This window comes from Mustelus asterias, chromosome 11 (assembly GCF_964213995.1).
Source record: "Mustelus asterias chromosome 11, sMusAst1.hap1.1, whole genome shotgun sequence".
Lineage (NCBI taxonomy): Eukaryota > Metazoa > Chordata > Chondrichthyes > Carcharhiniformes > Triakidae > Mustelus > Mustelus asterias.
In genome coordinates, this window is record NC_135811.1 from 782,070 (window position 1) to 804,626 (window position 22,557).

Genomic DNA, 22,557 nt, shown 5'->3' on the forward strand with positions numbered 1-22,557 from the left:
AGGGGCAGACAGGAAAGTGTTGTTAGGGCTGTGTCGAATCAGTTATGAGATTCCTGAGTGTCAGCGTAAGTTATTCCTACTCCTATTTCTTATGATCATATGAAGGCCGTACATGAACTGATCAGGTGAGAGTATTGATGAAGAAGAATAATGCATTACCTCAACGGTCTGCCAGTATAACGCACCACCACCCTAATCCATATACACTAAAATAAATTGAAGTGCCAATGCTATTTCACAGTTGTATATCATTGTAGGAATTTCTTAAGTCAACAGTTCTGACCCCTAGACTGGTAATGCAGCATAAGGATGAACATTGTGGGTGAATGGCAGAAACTGATGGTTGGAGTTGATGCTTGTTTCCCTGTCTGTTCCTACTTCCCCATCTTGTACCAGTTCACTGAGTAATGCCCCTTAAGCTATATGTAACCAATTCTCTCTCTAATGGAGAGAGTTGCCAGTGGTCCTTTGTGGACGATGGGTGATTTATTTATTTACTTGCACAGCCCTTACTGGATGAGCCTGCTGTGGTGCTGAGCTGTTTATAGATAAAGATGTTTTTCCTGTGCTGATGGGGTGCTGTCACTTGGTGCTAACAGATAGCTGTATTATGTGACGTTCATGTGTTTTGTGCAGCCCAGAAATAAGAGAGCAATATCCAAACAAGTTTATTCAGAGAGATGACACCGAACGCTTTTACATCCTCAACACACTCTTCAATTTGCCGGGTAAGCTTCTTGACTCTGACTGACAGGAGAGGCTGGAGGTGGTTCGGGAACCAGAGGGAGAAATATAACTGTCACCACTTGGAGTGAAATGAAATCTGTCCCCTGGGAGGGGAGAATATGAAAGTTACTAAGGTTATTTCTTTGCATTTTTATGCAATAGTGATTGGAATTGTGGAATGCAATCCCCAAATGTACAAAAATCCTGCAATCCCACAAAAAGTACAATTTATCTCATTGGGGTTGCTATAAACCAGTGACCTTGATTTAAAATCTAGTGGGATCCTCGCTCTTATCCTGGGGAAGGAACCAAGATCCTGTTGGTCTGACACTCGGTCCATGTCTTGTGAGGGGAAATACTAGAAAGTGACATAGCCGCTGGGCGAGGCAGCAAGACACACAGCCTTGTGCTTAGGCCTTTGTAAAGATATTTTTAGATAGAAACCTTAGGTTTTATTTTGTCCCTTTCAGCACACTGTAGCGGAACTGGGAAGCTTCAATTAGTGACCTTCTGACCAGCTGTTGTGAAGTTAGAAGGTGCCATGGGGGTGACATTGCAGTGGACAGTACACCATGTCTTGTCTTCTTTGGCACAGTGCTTTGACAAGCCGCTGATCCGAGCTGTTTTCTTGGTGTTCCATTCCATGATGGCGAAAGTTGTGAAACCCTTCCCCTATGTTGTTATCTAGTCACACTCACTCAGTACCTTCCCGTATTTCCCCTCTTGTGTTCCTTGGTGTTGGTTGTTACTGTTGTTTTAGGTGCTAAGGCTGTCTGAGTGCGAGTTTGGTTCTCATTGGGGTTCCTGTTATCTTTCCCTCTGCAGAAACCTATCTGTTTGCTTGTCTGGTTGATTTTTTTACGAATTGTCCCCGATACACAAGGTAAGCATTGGTGTGCTTGGGGACAAGCTCACGCCTACTGGATGCAGGACTGCATCGATCTGTGAGCATCGGGGCTTCCCCTGTGGGTTTGCTGGAGCCTCTCATTTTCTCAGTGCTGAAGTTTACATGCTGCAAGATGATTTATATGTGTGAATATCAAATAACTCCTTGGCGTAATTACATTGGGAACTCGGTGACAAACCAGTCTGTATTGCAAAGCATGTACTTTCCACCTTATCATCTGCTCACCCATTTAATCTCCCTCCTCAGTCGATATCCACACCCTGATCCCCACAGGTATGTGACAAAGCAGCAGAACATTAATCCAGCCTTACGGTTTGTCCCTAGCTTGCTGGCCCATCCTGAGCAGTTCAGGAGTCATAGTCATAGAAGTTTCCAGCATGGAAACAGGCCCTTTGGCCCAACTTGTCCATGTTGCCCTTTTTTTTTAAACCCCTAAACTAGTCCCAATTGCCCACATTTGGTCCATATCCCTCTATACCCATCTTACCTATGTAACCGTCTAAACGGTTTTTAAAAGATAAAATTGTACCCGCCTCTACTACTACCTCTGGCAGCTTGTTCCAGACACTCACCACCCTCTGTGTGAAAGAATTGTCCCTCAGAACTCTCTTGTATTTCTCCCCCCTCATCTTAAACCTATGCCCTCTAGTTTTAGACTCCCCTACCTTTGGGAAAAGATCTTGACTATCTAGCTGATCCGTGCCCCTCGTTATTTTATAGACCTCTAAAAGATCACCCCACAGCCTTCTACACTCCAGAGAAAAAAGTCCCAGTCTATCCAGCCTCTCCTTATAACTCAAACCATCAAGTCCCGGTAGCATCCTAGTAAATCTTTTCTGCACTCCTTCTAGTTTAATAACATCCTTTATATAATAGGGTGATCAGAACTGCACACAGTATTCCAAGTGTGGCCTTACCAATGTCTTGTGCAACTTCAACAAGACGTCCCAACTCCTGTATTCAATGTTCTGACCGATGAAACCACTCTGTCCACCTGTGACTCCACTTTCATGTAGCTATGAACATGTACCCCTAGATCTCTTTGTTCTGTAACTCTCCCCAACGCCCTACCATTAACTGAGTAAGTCCTGCCCTGGTTCAATCTATCAAAATGCATCACCTCGCATTTATCTAAATTAAACTCCATCTGCCATTCGTCAGCCCACTGGCCCAATTGATCAAAATCCCGTTGCAATTGGAGATAACTTTCTTCACTGTCCACTGTGCCACCAATCTTAGTGTCATCTGCAAACTTATTAACCATGCCTCCTATATTCTCATCCAAATCATGAATATAAATGACAAATAACAGTGGGCCCAGCACTGATCCCTGAGGCACACCGCTGGTCACAGGCTTCCAGTTTGAAAAACAACTCTCTACAACCATCCTCTGGCTTCTGTAATCAAGCCAATTTTGGATCCATTTAGTTACCTCACCCTGGATCCTGTGAGATTTAACCTTATGCAACAATCTACCACGCGGTACCTTGTCAAAGGCTTTGCTAAAGTCCATGTAGACAACATCAACTGCACTGCCCTCATCTACCTTCTCGCAAACCCCTTCAAAAAACTCGATCAAATTTGTGAGACATGATTTTCCACTCACAAAGCCATGCTGACTGTCCCTAATCAGTTCTTGCATCTCTAAATGCCTGTCTCTCAAAATACCTTCCAATAACTTACCCACCACAGATGTGAGGCTCACTGGTCTGTAGTTGCCAGGCTTTTCCCTGCAGCCCTTTTTAAACAAAGGCACAACATTTGCTACCGACTAACAATGATTCAAATATCTCTGCTGGGGGACCGATGGGAACATGGGATCCTGTAGAATACTTCCTGCTCCTAATCAGAGCCTATCCCTGTTACTCCCTCATTCTCAACTAGATTTGTTTTTTAAGGGAGTGACAGTGGTTGATTTTTATTGTGCCTAATCCTTTACCTAAGCACTTTTCCAAATGTTCACAGTGCAGAAGTAGGCCATTCAGCCCACTGAGTCTGTACTGACTCTCTGGAAGAGCATTGTACCCGGTCCCACACCCTTGCCTTATCCCGATAACCATGCATATCCTCTCTTTTCAGATAGCAATCCAATTCCTCTTTGAATGTTTGAGGTGAGGGACGACGACAGTGTCCCTGCTGATTACATCTGTGGGAAGTGCACCCATCTGCAGCTCCTCCAAAACCGTGTTAGGGAACTGGAGCTGGAGTTGGATGAACTTAGGATCATTAGGGGCGCAGAGGTGGCCATAGACAGAAGCTTTAGGAATACAGTTACTCCGAGGAATGAAAACAGATGGGTGACGGTGAGAGGGGCTGGGAGGAAGCAGTCCGTGCAGGGATCCCCGGTGGTCATTCCCCTTAGCAACAAGTATTCCGCTTTGGATACGGTTGAGGGGGATGACATACCAGTGGTGAGCCGCAGTGAGAGGATCTCCAGCACTGTGTCCGTCTCTGTGGCTCGGGAGGGTAAGGGGCAGAGCGGGAGGGCAATAGTTATTGGGGACTCATTAGTTAGAGGGATAGATAGGAGGTTCTGTGGCAGCAAAAGAGACTCACGGATGGTATGTTGCCTACCGGATGCCAAGGTCCGTGACGTCTCAGACCGTGTTTTCCGGATTCTGAAGGAGGAGGGGAAACAGTCACAAGTCGTGGTACACATTGGTACCAATGACATAGGTAAGAGAAGGGACGGGGATTTAAAGCAGGAATTTCTGGAGCTGGGCTGGAAGCTGAGAGCCAAGATAAAACATGTGGTCATCTCTGGTACGTTGCCGGTGCCACGTGATAGCGAGTTGAGGAACAGGGAGAGAGTGCAGTTAAACATGTGGTTGCAGGGATGGTGTAGGAGGGAGGGTTTCAGATACGTGGATAATTGGAACACATTCTGGGGAAGGTGGGACCTGTACAAACAGGACGGGGTGCACCTGAACCAGAGGGGCACCAATATCCTAGGAGGGAAATTTGTTACGGCTCTTCAGGGGGGTTTAAACTAATTTGTCAGAGGAGTGGGAAAAGGAGTTGTAGTCCAGAAGTCAGTGAGGGTGGTGAGGTATTGGGGAAGGTATCAGGGTCAAGGGTGGGTACCGGTAGACAGGAAGGTGGGTTGAAGTGTGTCTACTTCAATGCAAGGAGCATCCGGAACAAGGTAGATGAACTTGGGGCGTGGATTGGTACTTGGGACTACGATGTTGTGGCCATTACGGAGACGTGGGTAGAACAAGGACAGGAATGGTTGTTGGACGTTCCGGGGTATAGATTTTTCAGTAAGTGTAGGGAAGCTGGTAAAAGAGGTGGAGGAGTGGCATTGTTAATCAAGGATAGTTTAACGGCTGCGGAAAGGCACTTCGAGAGGGATCTGCACACAGGTAATATGGGCTGAGGTTAGAAATAGGAAAGGAGCGGTCACGTTGTTAGGAGTTTACTATAGGCCCCCAAATAGTAATAGAGATGTGGAGGAAGAAATTGCTAAGCAGATTATGGATATGTGTGGGGGTCACAGGGTAGTTGTCATGGGGGACTTTAACTTTCCAAATATTGATTGGAACCTTTGTAGGTCAAATAGTTCGGATGGGGCAGTTTTTGTGCAGTGTGTGCAGGAGGGTTTCCTGACACAATATGTGGATAGGCCGACAAGAGGTGAGGCCACATTGGATTTGGTACTGGGAAATGAACCGGGCCAAGTGTTAGATTTGGTTGTGGGAGAGCACTTTGGAGATAGTGACCACAATTCGGTGTCTTTTGTTATTGCAATGGAGAGGGATAGGGCCGTACGGCAGGGCAAGGTTTACAATTGGGGGAGAGGTAATTATGATGTGATTAGGCAAGAATTAGGGGGCATAAGTTGGGAACAGAAACTGTCAGAGAAAGGAACTAATGAAAAGTGGAACTTTTTCAAGGAACAAATACTGGGTGTCCTTGATAGGTATGTCCCTGTCAGGCAGGGAGGAAATGGCCGAGTGAGGGAACCATGGTTCACGAAAGAGGTGGAATGTCTTGTGAAAAGGAAGAGGGAAGCTTATGGAGGGATGAAGAAACAAGGTTCAGATGGCTCGATTGAGGGTTACAAGTTAGCAAGGAATGAGCTGAAAAAGGGGCTTCGGAGAGCTAGGAGGGGACACGAGAAGTCCTTGGCGGGTCGGATCAAGGAAAACCCCAAGGCTTTTTACTCTTATGTGAGGAATAAAAGAATGACCAGGGTGAGGTTAGGGCCAGTCAAGGACAGTAGTGGAAAGTTGTGTATGGAGTCAGTAGAGATAGGCGAGGTGATGAATGAATACTTTTCTTCAGTGTTCACCAAGGAGAGGGGCCATGTTTTTGAGGAAGAAAAGATGTTACAGGCTAATAGGCTGGAGGAAATAGATGTTCGGAGGGAGGATGTCCTGGCAGTTTTGAATAAACTGAAGGTCGATAAGTCCCCTGGGCCTGATGAAATGTATCCTAGGATTCTTTGGGAGGCAAGGGATGAGATTGCAGAGCCTTTGGCTTTGATCTTTGGGTCCTCGCTGTCCACGGGGATGGTGCCAGAGGACTGGAGAATGGCGAATGTTGTTTCTCTGTTTAAGAAAGGGAATAGAAATGACCCTGGTAATTATAGACCGGTTAGTCTTACTTCGGTGGTTGGTAAATTGATGGAAAAGGTCCTTAGAGATGGGATTTACGACCATTTAGAAAGATGCGGATTAATCCGGGATAGTCAGCACGGATTCGTGAAGGGCAAGTCGTGCCTCACAAATTTGATTGAATTTTTTGAGGAGGTAACTAAGTGTGTTGATGAAGGTAGGGCAGTTGATGTCATATACATGGATTTTAGTAAGGCGTTTGATAAGGTCCCCCATGGTCGGCTTATGATGAAAGTGAGGAGGTGTGGGATAGAGGGAAAGTTGGCCGATTGGATAGGTAACTGGCTGTCTGATCGAAGACAGAGGGTGGTGGTGGATGGAAAATTTTCAGATTGGAGGCAGGTTGCTAGCGGAGTGCCGCAGGGATCAGTGCTTGGTCTTCTGCTCTTTGTGATTTTTATTAATGACTTAGAGGAGGGGGCTGAAGGGTGGATCAATAAATTTGCTGATGACACCAAGATTGGTGGAGTAGTGGATGAGGTGGAGGGTTGTTGTAGGCTGCAAAGAGACATAGATAGGATGCAAAGCTGGGCTGAAAAATGGAGGACCCAAAGCGAGGACCCAAAGATCAATCTTGGTGTCATCAGCAAATTTATTGATCCACCCTTCAGCCCCCTCCTCTAAGTCATTAATAAAATCACAAAGAGCAGAGGACCAAGCACTGATCCCTGCGGCACTCCGCTAGCAACCTGCCTCCAATCTGAAAATTTTCCATCCACCACCACCCTCTGTCTTCGATCAGACAGCCAGTTACCTATCCAATCGGCCAACTTTCCCTCTATCCCACACCTCCTCACTTTCATCATAAGCCGACCATGGGGGACCTTATCAAACGCCTTACTAAAATCCATGTATATGACATCAACTGCCCTACCTTCATCAACACACTTAGTTACCTCCTCAAAAAATTCAATCAAATTTGTGAGGCACGACTTGCCCTTCACGAATCCGTGCTGACTATCCCGGATTAATCCGCATCTTTCTAAATGGTCGTAAATCCCATCTCTAAGGACCTTTTCCATCAATTTACCAACCACCGAAGTAAGACTAACCGGTCTATAATTACCAGGGTCATTTCTATTCCCTTTCTTAAACAGAGAAACAACATTCGCCATTCTCCAGTCCTCTGGCACCATCCCCGTGGACAGCGAGGACCCAAAGATCAAATGGAGTTTAACCCTGATAAATGTGAGGTGATTCATTTTGGTAGGACTAATTTAAATGTGGATTACAGGGTCAAAGGTAGGGTTCTGAAGACTGTGGAGGAACAGAGAGATCTTGGGGTCCATATCCACAGATCTCTAAAGGTTGCCACTCAAGTGGATAGAGCTGTGTAGAAGGCCTATAGTGTGTTAGCTTTTATTAACGGGGTTGGAGTTTAAGAGCCGTGGGGTTATGCTGCAACTGTACAGGACCTTGGTGAGACCACATTTGGAATATTGTGTGCAGTTCTGGTCACCTCACTATAAGAAGGATGTGGAAGCGCTGGAAAGAGTGCAGAGGAGATTTACCAGGATGCTGCCTGGTTTGGAGGGTAGGTCTTATGAGGAAAGGTTGAGGGAGCTAGGGCTGTTCTCTCTGGAGCGGAGTAGGCTGAGGGGAGACTTAATAGAGGTTTATAAAATGATGAAGGGGATAGATAGAGTGAACGTTCAAAGACTATTTCCTCGGGTGGATGGAGCTATTACAAGGGGGTATAACTGTAGGGTTCATGGTGGGAGATACAGGAAGGATATCAGAGGTAGGTTCTTTACGCAGAGAGTGGTTGGGGTGTGAAATGGACTGCCTGCAGTGATAGTGGAGTCAGACACTTTAGGAACATTTAAGCGGTTATTGGATAGGCACATGGAGCACACCAGGATGATAGGGAGTGGGATAGCTTGATCTTGGTTTCAGATAAAGCTCGGCACAACATCGTGGGCCGAAGGGCCTGTTCTGTGCTGTACTGTTCTATGTTCTATGAATAAGAACATAAGAACATAAGAAATAGGAGCAGGAGCAGGCCATCTAGCCCCTCGAGCCTGCCCCGCCATTCAATAAGATCATGGCTGATCTGACGTGGATCAGTACCACTTACCCGCCTGATCCCCATAACCCTTAATTCCCTTACCGATCAGGAATCCATCCATCCGCGCTTTAAACATATTCAGCGAGGTAGCCTCCACCACCTCAGTGGGCAGAGAATTCCAGAGATTCACCACCCTCTGGGAGAAGAAGTTCCTCCTCAACTCTGTCTTAAACCGACCCCCCTTTATTTTGAGGCTGTGTCCTCTAGTTTTAACTTCCTTACTAAGTGGAAAGAATCTCTCCGCCTCCACCCTATCCAGCCCCCGCATTATCTTATAAGTCTCCATGAGATCCCCCCTCATCCTTCTAAACTCCAACGAGTACAAACCCAATCTCCTCAGCCTCTCCTCATAATCCAAACCCCTCATCTCCGGTATCAACCTGGTGAACCTTCTCTGCACTCCCTCCAATGCCAGTATATCCTTCCTCATATAAGGGGACCAATACTGCACACAGTATTCCAGCTGCGGCCTCACCAATGCCCTGTACAGGTGCATCAAGACATCCCTGCTTTTATATTCTATCCCCCTCGCAATATAGGCCAACATCCCATTTGCCTTCTTGATCACCTGTTGTACCTGCAGACTGGGCTTTTGCGTCTCATGCACAAGGACCCCCAGGTCCCTTTGCACGGTAGCATGTTTTAATTTGTTTCCATTGAGATAGTAATCCCATTTGTTATTATTTCCTCCAAAGTGTATAACCTCGCATTTCTCAACGTTATACTCCATTTGCCATATCCTCGCCCACTCACTCAGCCTGTCCAAATCTCTCTGCAGATCTTCTCCGTCCTCCACACGATTCACTTTTCCACTTATCTTTGTGTCGTCTGCAAACTTCGTTACCCTACACTCCGTCCCCTCCTCCAGATCATCTATATAAATGGTAAACAGTTGCGGCCCGAGTACCGATCCCTGCGGCACGCCACTAGTTACCTTCCTCCAACCGGAAAAACACCCATTTATTCCGACTCTTTGCTTCCTGTCGGATAGCCAGTCCCCAATCCACTTTAACACACTACCCCCAACTCCGTGTGCCCTAATCTTCTTCAGCAGCCTTTTATGGGGCACCTTATCAAACGCCTTTTGGAAATCCAAAAACACCGCATCCACCGGTTCTCCTCCATCAACCGCCCTAGTCACATCTTCATAAAAATCCAACATGTTCGTTAAGCACGACTTTCCCCTCATGAATCCATGCTGCGTCTGATTGATCGAACCATTTCTATCCAGATGCCCTGCTATCTCCTCTTTAATAATGGATTCCAGCATTTTCCCTACTACAGACGTTAAGCTGACCGGCCTATAGTTACCCGCCTTTTGTCTCCTTCCTTTTTTAAACAGCGGCGTAACATTAGCCGTTTTCCAATCAACCGGCACTACCCCAGAATGCAACGAGTTTTGATAAATAATCACTAACGCATCCACTATTACCTCTGACATTTCTTTCAATACCCTGGGATGCATTCCATACCTTGGTCGAATCCATAACCCTCTCAGGAAGTTTGTTAAAGTTAAAAGTTTATTCCAGACTCCAAACATCTTCTGGGTGAAAATATTTTTCCTCACAGCACCGCAATTATTTTGAATCTGTTCTCCTAGTTCTTGATTCTCTCTCGAGTGGGGACAGATTCTCACTATTTACCCTGTCCACACCCTTCAGGATCTTGAATATTTCTATCAAATCTCCTCAGCTACCTTTTCTCCAAGGAAACAATCCCTGCCTCATAGCTACTGTTCCTTATCCCTGGTATCATTCTTGTGAATCTCCAATTCCTTCACATCCTTCCTCAAGTGTGGCTCCCAGAACGAGACACAGTCTCTGGATGAGGTCTAACTAGTGTCTTATACAAGTTCAACATGACCTCCTTACTCTTGTACTCAATGTTAATAAAACCTAAGATACTAAATGCTTTATTTACTGCTCCCTCAACATGCCCTGCCATATTCAGTGACTTCTGCATGTATACACCAAGCTCCCTCTGTTCTTGCATCTCCTTTAGAGTTTCTCCCTTTATTTTATACTGTCTCTCCATCACCTCGCACTTCTCTGCATTGACTTTTATCCGTCACTTGTGTGCCCAATCCACCAACACGTCCCTGTCCTTTTAAAGTTCAATACAATCCTCATCATAGTTGACAATTTTTGTATCTTCTGTAAATTTTCAAGTCACGTCCTGGTGACCCCAATCCAGTAATTGGAAATGTAAACTGGACAAAAAAGCTAAAAACTTGTCTGAAGATGGACAATCATTTTGAATCTTATCACCTATTGGATAGTGAACCTGTACTTGTATAGTGTCTGTGTCGATCTTGTATGTGTCTCAATCTTGCCTCCAATGGAAAAGAAAAAGTCCATTCCAAGGAAATTCTCCTTGTGATTTGAGCCTTAAATCCCAGACTTACCCTTGTCACTTTTCTCTCAACTCTGTTGATGTATTTTAAAAGTAGAGACTTTAAATTTTTCCACGGTTCCAAACCTGCCCTCAAGTGAAGCGATGCAGACAGAGGATTGGAAGATGGTGTGTGGTCTGCTGGGAGTGTAGAGTGATTGCTGGGACATGAGTGTGAATTCTAGGCTGGACTGACATTCAGGAGCTTTGTTCGATTGGGCTCAGAAATGTTTCTGAGCTTCATCTCCATAACCTGTGATTGTCCGCTTTCTTTACCCTCTCTCTCCCCCTCAATGGAGTCCATGATAATGCAGGTTGTGCAAGGCTTAGCCTGTTGGTTCAGGTGATGTCTTGTTGCGCTCTCTCCTTTGGTTGCCATTGACAGTTCTTGTGCTGGGGTTGGAGGAGAACTTGCCTGATCTGATGTTCTTTCACATAGCTGTGAGACAGGATTTAAAGATGGTGATCTCTTCATGTCCTACAAGAGTATGTTCCAGGATGTGCGGGAAGCTGTCGATTGGGTTCACTACAAGGTAATTATCCTGGTGTTAAAACAGACTTCTGGATTTATCCCATTTCTACTGGTTCACAAATCAACTTTTGACCCAGAAGCTATGAATTCCAACCAATGAGCTAAGTATAAATGACATTGTTTTAAATCCCGAGACCTTGAAAGTGAGACTTGCGTACACATGCGTGTTGCCTGTATTGGACTCGTACATGTGGATACAAGAAAATGCTGCCATCAAGTGATACAAAGAAGAATTGCAGCATTTAATAATTGTTGGGAGCTGTGATAGATCTTGCCTCAAGTCATTTAGAATCAGGTTCACAGCATGGAAACAAGCCCTTTGGCCCAACTTGTCCATGCCGCCCAGCTTTTACCATCAAGCTAGTCCCAATTGCCCACGTTTGGCCTCTATACCCATCGTACCCATGTAACTGTCTAAACGCTTTTTAAAAGACAAAATTGTACCCGCCTCTACAACTGCCTCTGGCAGCTTGTTCCAGACACTCACCACCCACTGTGTGAAACAATTGCCCCTCTGAACCCTTTTGTATCTCTCCCCTCTCACCTTAAACCTGTGCCCTCTGTTATATAACCACATTCCTTACACCGTACTCTGCTGAACAATGTAACAGTGAACAGTTTTTAAAATCCCATCCAGTCAATCAGGGTGTTTCAATGATGCTGCACAAACGAGAATGAGTGTCTCACCTGTAGATTGTGGGGTAAGAATGCTCCACTATAAACACTCTGTCATTTTATTTAGGGATCCTTGAAAGAGAAGACTTTGGAAAACTTGGCGACTTATGTTGTGAAGGAGGTGAGTTAGTTAGTTCGCTATAGGTGTCCCAAAGCTCTCTGAATGTGCATCTGTGGGCTGCTGGAGGGAGTGAGGGGCCAGACGCTGGTCAGCGGGTGCTATGGGGTATCTGGGTGGGAGTGAGGGGCTGGGTGCTGGTCAGGGGGTGCTGGGGGGTATCTGGGTGGGAGTGAGGGGCTGGGTGCTGGTCAGCGGGTGCTGTGGGGTATCTGGGTGGGAGTGAGGGGCTGGGTGCTGGTCAGGGGGTGCTGGGGGGTATCTGGGTGGGAGTGAGGGGCTGGGTGCTGGTCAGGGGGTGCTGGGGGGTATCTGGGTGGGAGTGAGGGGCTGGGTGCTGGTCAGGGGGTGCTGGGGGATATTTGGGTAGGGGTGAGGGACAGGGTGCTGTGGGGCATCTGGGTGGGGGTGAGGGGCAGGGTGCTGTGGGGCATCTGGGTGGGGGTGAGGGGCAGGGTGCTGTGGGGCATCTGGGTGGGGGTGAGGGGCAGGGTGCTGGGGGGTATCTGGGTGGGGGTGAGGGGCAGGGTGTTGGGGGGTATCTGGGAATTGCTCCAGAGGTGAGTATTGAAGCTAAGTGGTATTATAGGAAACTTGGGGCAAGACTTGTTCCTGTGGGATCTCAGGTATACACTGGGAACTTGATGCTGCTTTGGTGTAGGGGGTGTGGCCATGTTGCCAGATGTGGTACAGGGCCAGGTATAGTTTGACACTGAGCTTGGTTTCTCTTTTAGCCAAAGCTCGCATTGCTGCTGAGCCGAATGAATGAAGTTGGCAAAGTGTTTCTGGTGACAAACAGTGATTACACCTACACCAATGTGAGTATCTCCTCTGGGATTAGACGTAGCCTGTGGGCAGTGAACCGTCCATGCGATGTAGCCCTGTGTCTGGAATCCTTCCCATTCATCCCCACTCCCTCTGCCTGGGGATAGAAGTGAAACTGTTTGCAAACTGCTTAATTACAAATCAGTGAGGACCACCAGATATCAGAATGAAGCAGTATGTGAGAGTGGCCAATCCGCCAACACCCTGCAAAATATCGCAATGATTCCTTTGGTTTTTTGCTTATCATGTGAAACATTGCTTAAAATGAAAAGCTTAGTCTTTGCCCTTCTCCCAGTTGTGATTTGGGCTGCCTCCTGAACGGCTCAGTCCGGTTCAGTCTTTGATCCAGGTTTGGTTTTGTGTCAACGTTAAGAAATCCACTGAATGGATTTCAGAATCGGTCTGACCAATCAGAGCCTTTTAGTCTGTAATAGCCATCAGAGCTGGAGCGAGGCGAATGTAAAGACCAGGACAGGAATTTTCCCATCATTCCTGCCAGTGGGACTTTCCCATCCCGCTGAAATGAATGGAGATTTGGCTGTTCGCCAAATTTTCCATTTTCGTTGCAGCAGGAGTGAGGCGTGAACAGGCAGTAAGATCACATCCCAGGTTTATTCATTCAGTATCATCCAAATATCTGCACTGATCAAATAGTGAGATGGACACTAAGGGGCAATTTAGCATGGCCAATGCATCTAACAAGCACGCCATTGGACTGTGGAAGCACCCGGAGGAAACCCACATAGACACGGGGAGAACGTGCAAACTCCACACAGACAGTGACCCAAACCGGGAATTGAACTCAGGTCCTTGGCGCTTTGAGGCAGCAGTGTTAACCACTGTGCCGCCCAACATGGTTGACATTCTTCAGTCTCCAATAGGGAGCAGAGATTATTCGTTTTTAATCTTTAATAGAATGATCCTTATTGTTTTAACAGCAAATGAGCAGTTATTTGATAACCAGTCTCTGCAGGTGCAGCAGCCTGGGCCATTCATCCACTTACCTTTGGAAGAGAATGGAACCAGTTTCTCTCTCCTCTGACTATTAGCGTATGTTCAGTGATGGCTGAGTGTGTAAATGTGCCTGTACACGTTAGCTGTGTGAATTCAGTGATAGCTGAGTGTGTAAATGTGCCTGTACACGTTAGCTGTGTGAATTCAGTGATAGCTGAGTGTGTGAATGTTCCTCTTTATGATGTGTTAATATTCAGCATTCTCCCCATCACAATGGTTCTTTTATTTTACAGAAAATCATGACGTATATGTTTGACTTTGCTCATGGCCCCAAGGTAGGTGATGTTTGTGGAATTGTAGCATTGAACTGGGAGTGGTAATGTGTCAACAGCAGCAAGTATTGTTCTAGGAATTTCTGATTATTCGCTCATTGACTGATACTGAGAGAGCAAATGGGGAACGAGTAAAGCTGTTTGTGCTGCAGCCTCCTGCTGGGATCAGTGTGTCAGCAACAGCACAAAATAGATGCATGTTGCATTTACAAAGGACAGCTCCAACTTACAGAAAGCTGAAGAAAATAAGATCAGAAATAATATTAAATTGGAGAAGAGGGTACATGGGGTTAGGAGGTATGATTTAATCAGAGGTGGTGCTATTGACACTGGACTAGTAATCCAGAGACCCTGGGGACCCGGGTTTGAATCCCACCATGCCAGATGGTGAAATTTGTGTTCAATAAAAACAGCAGGAATTAAAAGCTAATGATGACCATGAGACCATTGTCAATTGTTGTAAAAACCCATCTGGTTCACTCCTGTCCTTGGGAAAGGAAATCTATCATGTGACATCAGATCCACAGTATTGTGGTTGACTCTTGAAAGTCACTCGGGGTTATTAGGGATGGACAATAAATAAGGATTCTCACCCTGGCTGTCTCTTGCTTGCCCGTGTCCAACTCTGCTGTCTTCCTCTTTCACATGTGTCTGCAAACTCTCTAGTGCCATTGTGCACCCCAGTGGTGTCTCCGTCTCATTGCTCTTTCTCTGTGTTGCATCTCTGACTGTGTTTGTATTTCTCTCTCTCTCTTTTTCTTTCTTTGCCTGTTAGTCTCGTGCTCTGTCAGTCTCTCAGGCACTCTGTCCTGATGTGACTCCAGTTTCACTAAAGCAAGTTACCTTTAGTGAGCTATTTCCCTGGTATTTTGTGTGTGATGTGGAGTTGCCAGCGTTGGACTGGGGTGGGCACCAGAAGTCTCAACACCAGGTTAAAGTCCAAATAAACCTGTTGGACTTTAACCTGGTGTTGTGAGACTTCTTATTTTGTATGTGATCTCGGGTATCTGTTACTCTGCTTGCTTTTTAGATATGGAGTGTAGATTGTGACCTGTGATAATAGTTCTGAATGTTTGGAACTCTTGTTAACATGTTTTGTTTTACTGTAGCCTGGAACTGCTCACCGTCCCTGGCAGTCATACTTTGACCTGGTTGTAGTTGATGCTCGGAAGCCGCTGTTCTTCAGTGAGGGGACAGTTCTGCGACAAGTGGACAAAGTGAGTATGATTCGAGATTGAGATTCAATCTCGAATCTTCATTTTGGATTGAGAGTGAATTAAATGGATTTCGGTGTCATTGTCTTTGGACCTAAGGAGGATTGAACAGGCTACTTTCTAAATGGTGAAAAGTTAGAATCAGTGGATGACCAAATAGCTCTGGACACACGGATCATTAAAACATCTTTAACAAATGTAGAAAATAGTCAAAAGGGCTAATGGAGTGCTGCCTCTACATCTGGGGGATTAGAATCCAAGGGTAGAAGTCATGCTGCAGCTATATAAAGCCAGGATTAGACCACACCTGTCATTACTAGGAACGGTTCTGGGTCCCACACTGTTGGGAGGATTAACCAGAATGATGCCTGGACTCCATGGGTTATGTTTCAAGAAAGAATGACAGGAACTAGGGTTGCATTCCCTGGAGCTTTGAAGGTCAAGGGACAATTTGATTAAAACTTTCAAGATTTTAAGGGCAGCAGATAGGATAGATAGAGAGAAGCTACTTCTGCTGGTCTAGGGCTAAGGGGCATAGTCTAAACATTAGAGCAAAACCTTTCACGAGTGGGAATGAGGATGGTAGAGAGGTGGAACTCTCTACTGAAGGCAGCACTTGACGCTCAATAAATAACATTTTAAATCTGAGATTGGAAGATTTTTGTCAGTGGAAGGGATAGGGTGGCTGTGTGGAGGTGGGTGTAGGCATGTGAGGGGTGGGAAACAAGTGAGACATGATTTCACTGAATATAGAACAGACTCAAGGGGCAGAATGTCCTCCATGTGTTTATAAAACATAGAGATTAGCCCTGAGCTGGAATATTTAATTCTGGGCCCTACACTTAGATGTAAAGTAGATTTACCAGAATAGTGTCAGGGATGAGGGAGCAACCGGAGAGTCATAGAGGTTTACAGCATGGAAACAGGCCCTTCGGCCCAACTTGTCTATGCCGCCCTTATTCTTTTTTTAAAAACCCCTAAACTAATCCCAATTGCCCACATTTGGCCCATATCCTTCTACACCCATTGTACCCATGTAACTAAATGCTTTTTAAAAGATAAAATTGTACCTGCCTCTACTTCTACCTCTGGCAGCTTGTTCCAGACACTCACCACCCTCTGTGTGAACAAATTGCCCCCCTGGACACTTTTGTATCTCTCCCCTCTCACCTTAAACCTATGCCCTCTAGTTTTAGACTCCCCTACCTTTGGGAAAAGATATTGACTATCTACCTTGTCTATGCCCCTCATTATTTTATAGACCTCTATAAGGTCACCCCTCAGCCTCCTACGCTCCAGAGAAAAAAGTCCCAGTCTATCCAGCCTCTCCTTATAACTCAATCCATCAAGTCCCAGTAGCATCCTAGTAAATCTTTTCTGCACTCTTTCTAGTTTAACAATATCCTTTCTATAATAGGGTGACCAGAATTGCACACAGTATTCCAAGTGTGGCCTTACCAATGTCTTGTACAACTTCAACAAGACGTCTCAACTCCTGAATTCAATGTTCTGACCGATGAAACCAAGCATGCCGAATGCTTTCTTCACCACTCTGTCCACCTGTGACTCCACTTTCAAGGAGCTATGAACATGTACCCCTAGATCTCTTTGTTCTGTAACTCTCCCCAATGCCCTACCATTAACTGAGTAAGTCCTGCCCTGGTTCAATCTACCAAAATGCATTACCTTGCATTTGTCTAAATTAAACTCCATCTGCCATTCGTCAGCCCACTGGCCCAATTGATCAAGTTCCCGCTGCAATTGGAGATAACCTTCCTCACTGTCCTCCATGCCATCAATCTTGGTATCATCTGCAAACTTACTAACCATGCCCCCTATATTCTCATCCAAATCATTAATATAAATGACAAATAACAGTGGACCCAGCACTGATCCCTGAGGCACACCGCTGGTCACAGGCCTCCAGTTTGAAAAACAACTCTCTACAACCACCCTCTCTGGCTTCTGTCAAGAAGCCAATTTTGTATCCATTTAGATACCTCACCCTGGATCCCGTGAGATTTAACCTTATGCAACAACCTACCATGCGGTATCTTGTCAAAGGCCTTGCTAAAGTCCACGTAGACAACATCAACTGCACTGCCCTCATCTACCTTCTTGGTTACCCCTTCAAAAAACTCAATCAAATTTGTGAGACATGATTTTCCACTCTGTCCCTAATCAGTCCTTGCGTCTCCAAATGTCTGTAGATCCTGTCTCTCAAAATACAGTCCAACAATTTACCCAGCACAGATGTGAGGCTCACCGGCCTGTAGTTCCCAGGCTTTTCCCTGCAGCCCTTTTTAAACAAGGGCACAACATTTGCCACTCTCCAATCTTCAGGCACCTCACCCTGAGGTTGGAATAACTGTCCTCAGAATAAAGAAAGTTAAAGGTGGATTTGAGAGGTGCTCAAAGAAGAAACTGTTTCCACTGACAGGAGAGACCGTAACCAAAGGACATTAATTTAAGATAATTGATAGAAGAATCGGGGGGGGGGCGGGGGAGATGAAGAGTATTTGTCTTGTGCAGTGAGTTGTGGTGACTGGGAATGCAATGCCTGAAAGGCTGCTGGAAGACACTGGCTTTCTCTTGGAATTTGAGTAATACAACACAAGCGGCCAGCGTGCCTGTGCCAGCCTCATTGTACAAAACCTTTTTCCCTTATTGTGTCTCTGGTTATTTTGCTAAAAGGCTTAAATCTGTAACTTTTAGTTACCGGCTCTGACAGTCACTAGAAACAGTTTCTCATTAATTACGCTTTTCAAAACCTTTCATGATTTTAAAGGTTTGTCAAATCTGATGAAAAGTCAATGGAACGTTGTGTTTATCTCTCTCTGTTTCAGACTGTGGTTGTTGGTCATTCACATTGCCATGGGTCTGAATTTGTGGACATTCACTCTGCTCCCTCTACCTCAACTTGCCCTCCATGATTCTTCTTTCATGGAATGTGGTCAACATTTATTGCCCATCCCTAATTGCCCTCGAGAAGGTGGTGGTGAGCTGCCTTCTTGAAACTGTAGTCCATGTGGCGTAGGCACACACACACTGCTGTTAGGGAGGGAGTTCCTGGACTTTGACCCAGCAACAGTGAAGGAATGGCAATATATTTCCAAGTCAGGATAGTGAGTGACTTGGAGGGGAACTTGCAGGTGGTGATGTTCCCATGTATCTGCTGCTCTTTGTCCTTTTAGATGGTAGTGGTCATGGGTTTGGAAGGTGCTGCCTAAGGAACCTTGGTGAGTTCCTGCAGTGCCTCTTGTAGATGGTACCCACAGCTGCTACTGAGCGTCGGTGTTGGAGAGATTGAATGTTTGTGGATGTGATATCAATCAAGCGGGCTGCTTTGTCCTGGATGGTGTCACGTTGGAGGCAGGAGTGCTGGTGAGAGATTGGTTGAATTATTTATTTATTTAATTAGTCAGCTAGTGTGTGGTTTTTTTTGGCCTTTACTTTTGTAGTAGTATTTTTCTTAAGTTTAAAGTGAAAACTGGAAGTGGGCTGCTAAGGAGTCTGGGAAGGGTTTTTTTAAGCGCGCAAAGTATAAAAGGTAGGCTGCAGTATACAGCGGGCAGCCTCGGGAGCGGGCAGTGGAGTGCGTGGGAAGCAGAGTGTGAGCTATAAGGGCTTTGGCTCACAGGACTTGTGGGAAGCAGAGTGTGAGCTATAAGGCTTTGGCTCACAGGGCTTGTGGGAAGCAGAGTGTGAGCTATAAGGCTTTGGCTCACAGGGCTTAGGCAGAAAGGGCGAGCAGGGTAGAGTTTAATTCATTTTTGCTGTTTCTACCTGGTACTGGCAAGATATCTAGAGGGGATGGGTGTGCAGGCAGTGCAATGTTCCTCTTGCACTATGTTTGAGGTGAGGGACGACGACAGTGTCCCTGCTGATTACACCTGTGGGAAGTGCACCCATCTGCAGCTCCTCCAAAACCGTGTTAGGGAACTGGAGCTGGAGTTGGATGAACTTAGGATCATTAGGGACGCAGAGGTGGCCATAGACAGAAGCATTAGGAATACAGTTACTCTGAGGAATGAAAACAGATGGGTGACGATGAGAGGGGCTGGGAGGAAGCAGTCCGTGCAGGGATCCCCTGTGGTCGTTCCCCTTAGCAACAAGTATTCCGCTTTGGATACGGTTGAGGGGGACGACATACCAGTGGTGAGCCGTAGTGAGAGGATCTCCAGCACTGTGTCCGTCTCTGTGGCTCGGGAGGGTAAGGGGCAGAGCGGGAGGGCAATAGTTATTGGGGACTCGTTAGTTAGAGGGATAGATAGGAGGTTCTGTGGCAGCAAAAGAGACTCACGGATGGTATGTTGCCTACCGGATGCCAAGGTCCGTGAAGTCTCAGACCATGTTTTCCGGATTCTGAAGGAGGAGGGGAAACAGTCACAAGTCGTGATACACATTGGTACCAACGACATAGGTAAGAGAAGGGACGGGGATTTAAAGCAGGAATTTCTGGAGCTGGGCTGGAAGCTGAGAGCCAAGACAAAACATGTGGTCATCTCTGGTACGTTGCCGGTGCCACGTGATAGCGAGTTGAGGAACAGGGAGAGAGTTCAGTTAAACATGTGGTTGCAGGGATGGTGTAGGAGGGAGGGTTTCAGATACGTGGATAATTGGAACACATTCTGGGGAAGGTGGGACCTGTACAAACAGGACGGGGTGCACCTGAACCAGAGGGGCACCAATATCCTAGGAGGGAAATTTGTTACGGCTCTTCAGGGGGGTTTAAACTAATTTGTCAGGGGAGTGGGAAAAGGAGTTGTAGTCCAGAGGTCAGTGAGGGTGGTGAGGTATTGGGGAAGGTATCAGGGTCAAGGGTGGGTACCGGTAGACAGGAAGGTGGGTTGAAGTGTGTCTACTTCAATGCAAGGAGCATCCGGAACAAGGTAGATGAACTTGGGGCGTGGATTGGTACTTGGGACTACGATGTTGTGGCCATTACGGAGACGTGGGTAGAACAAGGACAGGAATGGTTGTTGGACGTTCCGGGGTATAGATGTTTCAGTAAGTGTAGGGAAGCTGGTAAAAGAGGTGGAGGAGTGGCATTGTTAATCAAGGATAGTTTAACGGCTGCGGAAAGGCACTTCGAGAGGGATCTGCACACTGAGGTAATATGGGCTGAGGTTAGAAATAGGAAAGGAGCAGTCACGTTGTTAGGAGTTTACTATAGGCCCCCAAATAGTAATAGAGATGTGGAGGAAGAAATTGCTAAGCAGATTATGGATATGTGTGGGGGTCACAGGGTAGTTGTCATGGGGGACTTTAACTTTCCAAATATTGATTGGAACCTTTGTAGGTCAAACAGTTCGGATGGGGCAGTTTTTGTGCAGTGTGTGCAGGAGGGTTTCCTGACACAATATGTGGATAGGCCGACAAGAGGTGAGGCCACATTGGATTTGGTACTGGGAAATGAACCGGGCCAAGTGTTAGATTTGGTTGTGGGAGAGCACTTTGGAGATAGTGACCACAATTCGGTGTCTTTTGTTATTGCAATGGAGAGGGATAGGGCCGTACGGCAGGGCAAGGTTTACAATTGGGGGAGAGGTAATTATGATGCAATTAGGCAAGAATTAGGGGGCATAAGTTGGGAACAGAAACTGTCAGGGAAAGGAACTAATGAAAAGTGGAACTTTTTCAAGGAACAAATACTGGGTGTCCTTGATAGGTATGTCCCTGTCAGGCAGGGAGGAAATGGCCGAGTGAGGGAACCATGGTTCACGAAAGAGGCGGAATGTCTTGTGAAAAGGAAGAGGGAAGCTTATGTAGGGATGAGGAAAAAAGGTTCAGGTGGCTCGATTGAGGGTTACAAGTTAGCAAGGAATGAGCTGAAAAAGGGGCTTAGGAGAGCTAGGAGGGGACATGAGAAGTTCTTGGCGGGTCGGATCAAGGAAAACCCCAAGGCTTTTTACTCTTATGTGAGGAATAAAAGAATGACCAGGGTGAGGTTAGGGCCGGTCAAGGACAGTAGTGGGAACTTGTGTACGGAGTCAGCAGAGATAGGCGAGGTGATGAATGAATACTTTTCTTCAGTGTTCACCAAGGAGAGGGGCCATGTTTTTGAGGAAGAGAAGGTGTTACAGGCTAATAGGCTGGAGGAAATAGATGTTCGGAGGGAGGATGTCCTGGCAGTTTTGAATAATCTGAAGGTCGATAAGTCCCCTGGGCCTGATGAAATATATCCTAGGATTCTTTGGGAGACAAGGGATGAGATTGCAGAGCCTTTGGCTTTGATCTTTGGGTCCTCGCTGTCCACGGGGATGGTGCCAGAGGACTGGAGAATGGCGAATGTTGTTCCTCTGTTTAAGAAAGGGAATAGAAATGACCCTGGTAATTATAGACCGGTTAGTCTTACTTCGGTGGTTGGTAAATTGAAAGGTCCTTAGGGATGGGATTTACGACCATTTAGAAAGATGCGGATTAATCCGGGATAGTCAACACGGATTCGTGAAGGGCAAGTCGTGCCTCACAAATTTGATAGAATTTTTTGAGGAGGTAACTAAGTGTGTTGATGAAGGTAGGGCAGTTGATGTGAGATACATGGATTTTAGTAAGGCGTTTGATAAGGTCCCCCATGGTCAGCTTATGATGAAAGTGAGGAGGTGTGGGATAGAGGGAAAGTTGGCCGATTGGATAGGTAACTGGCTGTCTGATCGAAGACAGAGGGTGGTGGTGGATGGAAAATTTTCGGATTGGAGGCAGGTTGTTAGCGGAGTGCCACAGGGATCAGTGCTTGGTCCTCTGCTCTTTGTGATTTTTATTAATGACTTAGAGGAGGGGGCTGAAGGGTGGATCAGTTAATTTGCTGATTACACCAAGATTGGTGGAGTAGTGGATGAGGTGGAGGGTTGTTGTAGGCTGCAAAGAGACATAGATAGGATGCAAAGCTGGGCTGAAAAATGGCAAATGGAGTTTAATCCTGATAAATGTGAGGTGATTCATTTTGGTAGGACTAATTTAAATGTGGATTACAGGGTAAAAGGTAGGGTTCTGAAGACTGTGGAGGAACAGAGATCTTGGGGTCCATATCCACAGATCTCTGAAGGTTGCCACTCAAGTGGATAGAGCTGTGAAGAAGGCCTATAGTGTGTTAGCTTTTATTAACAGGGGGTTGGAGTTTAAGAGCCGTGGGGTTATGCTGCAACTGTACAGGACCTTGGTGAGACCACATTTGGAATATTGTGTGCAGTTCT

General features: G+C 46.2%; 1 protein-coding gene across 1 annotated transcript in view; it reads left to right on the forward strand.

Moving 5' to 3' along the window:
- The window catches only part of nt5c2a (5'-nucleotidase, cytosolic IIa), a 143,564-nt gene that overhangs the window by 110,573 nt on the left and 10,434 nt on the right, over nucleotides 1-22,557 (forward strand). Inside the window, exons 7-13 of the mRNA XM_078222973.1 lie at nucleotides 637-728; nucleotides 1,552-1,609; nucleotides 11,151-11,244; nucleotides 11,986-12,039; nucleotides 12,771-12,854; nucleotides 14,109-14,150; nucleotides 15,257-15,364. Of these exons, the coding sequence (XP_078079099.1) occupies nucleotides 637-728; nucleotides 1,552-1,609; nucleotides 11,151-11,244; nucleotides 11,986-12,039; nucleotides 12,771-12,854; nucleotides 14,109-14,150; nucleotides 15,257-15,364 (532 nt within the window). The remainder of the gene's footprint in view (nucleotides 1-636; nucleotides 729-1,551; nucleotides 1,610-11,150; nucleotides 11,245-11,985; nucleotides 12,040-12,770; nucleotides 12,855-14,108; nucleotides 14,151-15,256; nucleotides 15,365-22,557) is intronic.